Source organism: Sinocyclocheilus anshuiensis, unplaced genomic scaffold (genome assembly GCF_001515605.1).
Source record: "Sinocyclocheilus anshuiensis isolate Anshui unplaced genomic scaffold, SAMN03320099.WGS_v1.1 scaffold834, whole genome shotgun sequence".
In the NCBI taxonomy this organism is placed as follows: Eukaryota; Metazoa; Chordata; class Actinopteri; order Cypriniformes; family Cyprinidae; genus Sinocyclocheilus; species Sinocyclocheilus anshuiensis.
The window spans coordinates 588,169-596,456 of record NW_015540885.1 but is presented as its reverse complement, the minus strand read 5'-3'; the positions used below and the strand labels follow the sequence as shown (position 1 = coordinate 596,456).

The 8,288-nt window shown below is 36.0% G+C and overlaps 1 protein-coding gene across 1 annotated transcript in view; it reads right to left on the bottom strand.

Annotated features, from left to right (window-relative positions):
* The window catches only part of pdxka (pyridoxal (pyridoxine, vitamin B6) kinase a), a 17,161-nt gene extending 9,449 nt beyond the window's left edge, over window positions 1-7,712 (bottom strand). Inside the window, exons 1-5 of the mRNA XM_016486384.1 lie at window positions 7,642-7,712; window positions 7,466-7,590; window positions 7,151-7,205; window positions 1,885-1,989; window positions 1,535-1,618 (exon numbers count right to left, since the gene is read on the bottom strand). Of these exons, the coding sequence (XP_016341870.1) occupies window positions 1,535-1,618; window positions 1,885-1,989; window positions 7,151-7,205; window positions 7,466-7,546 (325 nt within the window). The 5' untranslated portion in view covers window positions 7,547-7,590; window positions 7,642-7,712. The remainder of the gene's footprint in view (window positions 1-1,534; window positions 1,619-1,884; window positions 1,990-7,150; window positions 7,206-7,465; window positions 7,591-7,641) is intronic.
* Window positions 7,713-8,288: the final 576 nt, after the last annotated feature.

The following is an 8,288-nucleotide window of genomic DNA, read 5'->3' as shown; positions in this document are numbered from 1 at the left end:
AGCGCCTCCTGCTGTCAGAGAGTGAATCTGCATCTCATTCAGAGCTTCTGCTGTTTGCTTCGTTCAGGCATGTAGTATAATTTCACAAAGCTAGTCAGAACATTCTGTTTTTGCTTCAAATTGGGTTATTATTAAATCAAATTATGTATATGAAATTATATAACTAAAATTAAATAACTGTAATTACAGATTTAGGTTAAATAAAAATGTCAGTCTTTATTTTTTTTCTTTTTAGGAAACAAATCAAAGAAAAATAAACAAATTCTACTGTTCCTAATATTCTGTATGTTGCTCAAAAACAAAATATATTGTGTTCAGCGGGAAAATGTTTTTTTTTTTTACCCAGTCATTTAAAAAGAACACATTTTAGAGCTGTAACAACAATACCGTGATACCGTGAAACCGTGATATTTTTGCTTAAGGTTATCATACCGTCAAAATCTCATACCGGCTCATGCCTAGTCACGACCGAAACATGTCATCGTTTGGGTAGTGACGAAAGGGAACACATTATCCTCATATTTGGGGGAAATAAACAACATTTTAGTACAGTTATGCAAATTTGTAGTATTTTAGTATGTTTTCGTAGTGTTTTAGTATGCAAGTTAAAATTTTGTAATGTGATGTGACCAAAGCATTACTGTCACTACCAAAACATGGGATGTTTTGTCAAAAATAAAGCATACTGAATTATCAACCAAGATGTTATGATAGTTTTTGGTTCAATGTATATTCAAACTAACGAATCCTTAACTTTGAAATCAGTATGATCAGCTTTTTGCCTTTTACAAAGAAAAATTGGATTAAAAATACAACAAATCTAATAAATTACACTTGAAATATTGTTAAAATGTAATTGTTATTGCTTTACCTCTGAAAAAATGTAATAAAATAGCAAAACATATATATTTACAATGCAGATATAAGCAAAATCTTAATAGGTCAATATAACCCTTCTAATTAAATTATTATTACTGTGTTTCAGTAGTGACAAATTTGGGGAGAGGACAAATATTCCAAAACTTTCTGAAAATACAATATGAGAATTAACTGCACAATTACTAGAAATGTGTACCTTGGATATTATACAATTTGCATACACAAATCTTTTGGAAAAATTTTGCTGTGTGAATAATAGGCAAACATAAATCCAGTAGAAGATCTAGATAGGTGGAGCTGGGGGAAGTGGAGGGTTTCAGAGGAACCAGCTTACAGCAAACACAGAACTAGAATATTTAAATGTTGAACAAGCAATTTCATTGGCTGTAGAGCCAACCAATCAACTTGTGCCATGTAGTGAATGATGTGATATCTAGCAGACTGCATGAAAATGACCTGCATCATCGAATTTCATAAATCAGCTACAAATTCAATGCATTATCTAACATGAAATAATACATGGGAAATAGTTATTTATTCATCTTTGTTTTGTTTGTTAATAAAAAATACAGTTGTTCATTGTTTTTCATGTTAACTAATGGTAACAAATGATACCTTAATATTGAAAAGTGTTACTGCTTTAATATATACATACCATACACCAGGTTCGGGTTTGCCCTCTTCAGCTCCTGTACAATGTCCACCACCATATCCAAAAATGAATCATCCCTAGTGTACCCTGAAAGAAAGAATGATGGAAAACATCTGGACCATATCAACTGACCATTATTCTAAGCAGTGTTAGTGGACAAAGCTTCGAAGGGCAGGGTTTTAGAGATCAATGGTCTTTTATCAATAATCATATCTAATGCAATCATAGTTATAAACAGTCATGTCACCTTTGGACATACATAATCCTATTTAAACCAATCTGGGCTTGTGTTATGTCTCACAGTTATTGAATCATGTACATCAGTAATTAAATAACAGCTGACATAAGAGTACCTGTGAGCACATAGTCATATTGGTTCACGTTGTTAAGCTTGATCCCCTCGTACAGGAGTTGCAATTCATCTGCAGTCAGCACTTGCCCTTTCCAGTGCTCATATCCTAGCAATAGAAAGACTTCATTCAAGTAGTCTGCATCATATGTATCTTAAATCCATGTTTTAGTAATTAGGTACGAGAAAGGGTGCTGAAGAACTAAAGGGTGTTGTCGAGCTCGCCGCCTATTCATAATACAGAACACTCTACTGGCCTTATAAAACAGTTACTACATATTAAAAATATGAAGCACCCACATTAAAATTAAAATGTTATCCCTTAAAAACCATGTATAAAAACTTCAGACATGTTTCTGTTTTCAAACTGCTTTTTTAGCACTACTAAAAGGTGTGCTTTGAACACAAAAGATGTGCTTTGAACACACACAGAAAAGCACAAATATAGTATAGTATAGTATAGTATAGACCTTTACAGATTAACTGGACAACATATATTAAACTTTTTAATTAACACCTCTAGGGAGAAAGATCACTCAGTTCAAACTGTTCAAAAGTTCAAACTGTTCAACACCTGCCCACTATACAAACATTAGATCATGTTACAGCAAACAACATTAGACAGTGTAAATTCAAGCAGTATTTTCTCACTAAGAACAGTATAAGGGGGAAAAAAGCTGCATTGAGCAGCACTTCTCATTCATTACAAGTTGGATTCAAACAAGCTGAGTGAAAGATGACAAAAGATGCTCAAATAACTGCTGTTAAAAATACTGCTGTGCATCATTTAAACCTTAAATGAAACCTTGATGTAAAAGAGCTGATGTGGTTTTTCCACTGTCGGGTACAAAACAGGATGCTGACACGAGCATGTGATGACTGAAAAGAAAGAAAAAAAAAGACAAATAAAGACTGGAGAAATACTGTCTGGCCTGGCAAGTCTTTATATTTGCTGGACACTAATATAGGGATCCATTTGATCATAATCAAATATTACTACATTATCCATATACAGTATAATTATTGAACATTATATTTTACATTTTATCCTTTTTAAACTTACTAAAAACCAAACTTAAATTAATTTAAAGCAATCTGTAAAGGTCTATACTATACTTGTGCTGTTCAGTGTGTGTGTGTGTGTGTGTGTGTGTGTGTGTGTGTGTGTGTGCAAAGCACATATTTTACACCTTTTAGTAGTGCTAAAAAAGCAGTCTGAAAACAGAAACATGTCTGAAGCTTTTATACATGGTTTTTAAGGGATAACATTTTAATTTTAATATGGGTGCTTCATATTTTTAATATGTAGTAACTGTTTTATAAGGCCAGTAGAGTGTTCTGTATTATGAATAGGCGGCGAGCTCGACAACACGTTATATGTTATGTATAAATATATATATTTAAGTAAGTCCTGATACCATTGTGTGATTTCATGCTGGGGAAGAAAAAGAAGGGTTTTTTTAAGAGGATAAACACAAAATGCTTTGTATGAGAAGTTGTGAAATGTGAGGAGAACATAACAACACTGTGAGAAAGACCCCGAACAGTGGGAGCATTGTTACAAATTCCTCCTTAAAAACAAAAGTAAAATGAATGTGGTGGATGGGATGGGATGTGAACAGCATGAGCAGCAGAGCGAGGACAAATAGCCCTTAGAAACCCATTAGAGTGCTTAGCAACCTGCCCTGAAAGGAACAGAGAATCAGGGTAATGGTTAACTCATTCAATGCAAACATGTTCAAATGTCAACCAGATGGCCAGGAACATGATAATGGACCATGAGCAATAAAACGTTAACTCCTCTGAAATGAGCCACGGTGCATTTATTTGTTGACCACCTTTAACTATTTCAAACCATCCAACACCCACTGTTCTGTTTACCCTGAAGTTAGGAAATGTCCCATTTAGGTCAATACTCATCAAAATGACAGACATGTTTCTTTCCTGAATGAGTATAATGAATAAATCGGTTGAATGAAATATTCATAGTCTCACTCTTTTGTTGCCACCTACTGGCGTAATGATATAACCTGCAGAAGAGTCACTGAAAAATCCCCATCACAGAACATTGTTTGTATCTTTTATGCCTTGTCATTGTCTAGGTCAATACTCATCAAAATGACAGACATGTTTCTTTCCTGAATGAGTATAATGAATAAATCGGTTGAATGAAATATTCATAGTCTCACTCTTTTGTTGCCACCTACTGGCGTAATGATATAACCTGCAGAAGAGTCACTGAAAAATCCCCATCACAGAACATTGTTTGTATCTTTTATGCCTTGTCATTGTCCACTAGTTTTTTTTTTTTTTTTTACATGCATGGTAGTCTGGTACTTTTAAAGTGCCCCTATTATGGCATTTTGAATATTGCTGTAATGTAGCTGTATATAAATGTAAACGATCTGCAAAGTTGTAAAGCCGAAAAGTGCACGATAAATGAAGTTACTGTCTCCCAAATGAAAGAAACAACCAAGAACAGCCGAAACCAGTCACATTTGCATAATGCTCGCATATGTTCTACGTTGACTGGCCGCAAACAACTTGTCCACCAACACTGTAGTTTGTTCGTGTGGTTTATATGAAGGTATTTTTGGGGCAAAACAACTGAGCACCTGTGACAGTGAAATTTGTAGAAAATAGCTGATAATATTTAAGTACAAAATTCGAATTTAGTTTTTCAGCCATTTTGACAGCCTTAGTCACCAATAAGGTTACCAATATTAATTGAAATAAACTTTAGTTAAACCAAGAAACTACTTTTGTATGTTCCGCTGCCTCTTTAATGCAAGTTAGCTAATCAGGCGAAATCGATAGTAACTTAACCTTAACAGCGAACTAACATGAAATACTCAAGTAAAGTGAATTAGGCAACACCATTGTTTAAGTTTATTTAAGCATTTTTAAGTACTTCTGTTTTCTATGTTCAAGTTTGTGGATCATATCAACTGCAATGTCGCGGTTGTATTTTGGAGCTATCTTAACATGAGTGATAACATAAACATTAACGTCAGTTAGCCATAGGAAACTAATTAAAGAGAAGCATTCTACGCTGCCTCTTTATTGCAAGTTAGGTCAGACAGACGTTGCATAACGTTAACAGCGAGCTAACGTGATATAGTGAGGAACACTTTAAGAAACACGGCTGTTAAGTACATCTTTTGTGTTTTATTTTCAAGTTAGTGGTCTTATGGTAATGTCGCCTGCAATGGAGGTGTATTGGAGTCTTTTCTTGTGATTGCCATCACTGCAGTGGTAACAGGTGAGTAAGCTAACATCAACTATATCAGCCGAATTAACCACTGGCTGCTGAAGGAGGAGGAACGGACTAGCAATATATTAATATAGGAAGTTTTGCTAACAAATTTTATAAATGTTGTTAATTTGATTAAAGTTCTGTTATTGCCTGGTAATTTCCCTGACCATAAACTACAATAACACTAAAGGCTGTTGTGACTCTGTCTGTTACAGGAGATTACTCCAAGCAAAAACACGGCTGCTGACTATGAGAGGCAGAATCATCATAAAGCCAGCTGTCCATTTTACAGAAGTGCAGAATTAGGTCACCCAAAATACATTTGATTTTACATTACATTTACATTCATGCATTTCCCAGATCCTTCTATCCAAAGCAACTTGCGCTGCATTTAAGGTACACATTTTATTGAGTTATCCATTAAGTTATCTAAAGAGTATTTTTAAGTACTTCTACTGTTTTTCTATTTTCAAGTTTGTGGTGGTTCATGTCATCTGCAATGTCGGAGGTGTATTTTAAAACACATTCCAATTGGAGCTTTTTCTTGTGATTGCCATCGTAACGGTGAAAACATAAAACTGGTAAGTTAGCCGAAGTAAGCTACTTAAAGTGTTTTTTGTTTTTTTTATTGAGTTATCCATTCCCTGGGAATCAAATCCATTATTTTAGCAATATAGCACTTTGCTATACTGTTTGATCTACAGGAATGCATTATGGAATGGAACTTTAATGATTTGTAATGGATTATCAACTAATTATAAACCTTCCTTGTGGGTGCATGCAGATGTATATAGCATTTTTTATTCATATCAAAGTAAACACAGAACGAAGTTTGACAGGTGGGGCAAATTCTGTAATAACTGATTAGAATTTTTTTTTTCCTTGTGCTTGCAGGTTCATTCCGAGAATCAACCCTGGTGGCACCAAATGCCATTGAAAGTCACAGATCAGATGGAAATCTGCAAAGAGGGTGCAAAGAAAAAGCATCAGCCTGAACCCCCCCACCCCCAATTAATGTTTACTGTATTTTATTTCTGTTTATTTGGACCAGATTACTCCACTGAATCACAACCTGCAAGTATGATAAATAATAGATGCTTATATTTTCTATCGAGCGTTCAAAATACGGCACTATGGCAATAGGCGTATCATTTCCGACACGTGCTGTACACGCGGTAGACCAATCACAACAGACTGGGCCATCTGACCAATCAGAGCAGAGTAGCTCACGGAAAGGAGTTTAGAGAGACTGAATCTTACAACTGCTTCGAAAGAATCGTTTGAGAATCGTTGGAAAATGAGGTGATATCAAATGCATATTTTGAGAAAACAAAAGTGTTTTTTTACCTTGCATGCATGTAAACCTATTGAAGGGGACACCCAAAACAATATTAGGAACCTTAAAAATGGCACAATAGGGGCACTTTAAATCTAAATAAAAAGGAGAAAACCGCCTCACTGCTTTGCAGTGCTGAATACAGACAAGCAAACTGATGGGGAAAAAAATTATACTGAGCTTGCAGCTTTGCTTCACTGAAAGGAAAATAATACTGCCACACGCTGATCAAAGCTGATCTTTGACCTGATGAAAACTTTCCCACACACAGAGTTAAACAATACCAAGATAAACCCACCCAGATAAAAGTGCTTAGAATTTCTTATTAACAAGAACATACTAAAGCATGCTTTAGCAATGCTGTTGAGATATTCATTCAAAATCACCATATTAACTCTCAATCTTTAAACCCTAGCTGAAACAAACACTTTACAGAGAAACCAGTCCAAGAGGAGTCATTAGTAATGCCTCATCACAAACTCTGATCACTTGATTTGAACCCCAGCCTTGATTACACAACAAGGCCATTTCTGCAGTGTCCTGCATTGTGACAATCTGTTAGTAAACAGGTTTAAAAAATTTTACCACCAGCATATAATTTGAGCTAAAACTGAATTTCAGAAAGTCTTAGTATTTGGTTTTTGCTCTTTTGCTTTAATGATAACAGAATGTATGTACCTGTATGATTGGAGAACTGCACAGAATTGATGGTTTCGACTTCAAAGCCCAGCACCTGGCAGTGACACACAAGTTAAACATGTTATACATGCTGACATGCATCGTGGAGGGGAAACTAACGTTGGATTAGGCTCAGGAAGCAGATCCTTTATTACTGTAACGTTAAGGGTTCAGGAAGCAGATGATTTTTATGGTAAGGGTTCAGGAAGCAGCTTGTGAAGCGGTCGGATGTGCTATGCTTTGCACCACAACTACGCTGAAACTGTAAATTACGCTGCAGGCATCTAATGCACTACAAAAGCTACTTAATCTTACCTGTAAAGGAAAAGATGCAGATTTGTTTCCGACATATCCTCTGACAACATGACTCTGGACCGACAAAACTCTGCAGTCCATGACTGACGCGCGCTTACAGCAGAGCACTGCTAGACTTTAATGTTCTCACACCAGGCTAAAAGACCGCGATCAGTCGTAGAAGATCAAATAAAAACACACTTCAGTAATGACAGACATTCAACAGCTGCCTCTGCACAGTACATGGGTGGACTCGGGTGAGTTTTTTCTTCAGGCGTTTGCAAAGACACCTAAGTGCTCGCAGCATGTTTACAAGAATTGACCAATCACGTCAAAGGATTGTCAGGCTTTCGAGATCAAAGCGTGACTGGTTAAAGGGGTCATATGATGCTCCTAAAAAGAACATTATTTTGTGTATTTGGTGTAATGAAATGTGTTTATGCGGTTTAAGGTTAAAAAAAACACATTATTTTCCACATACTGTACATTATTGTTTCTCCTCTATGCCCCACCTTTCTGAAACGCGTCGATTTTTACAACGCTCATCGGTCTGAAAAGCGAGGTGTGCTGTGATTGGCCAGCTATCCAGTGCGTTGTGATTGGCCGAATACCTCAAGCGTGTGACGGAAATGTTACGCCCCTTACCATACTGTGATGCCCTGTCCAGCCGGGGCGATGAGACAAAAACATGAAAACTCATAAACGAGGCATTTGTTGCATCCAGTGGGGACATAATTACTGATTATAATGACTTATACTGTCTTTTTACACGTTGCGTTGCATCGCGCCGCGTAAACATAAAACCATGTCTACATTTGTGATCAGAGAAATGACAAACAACAAG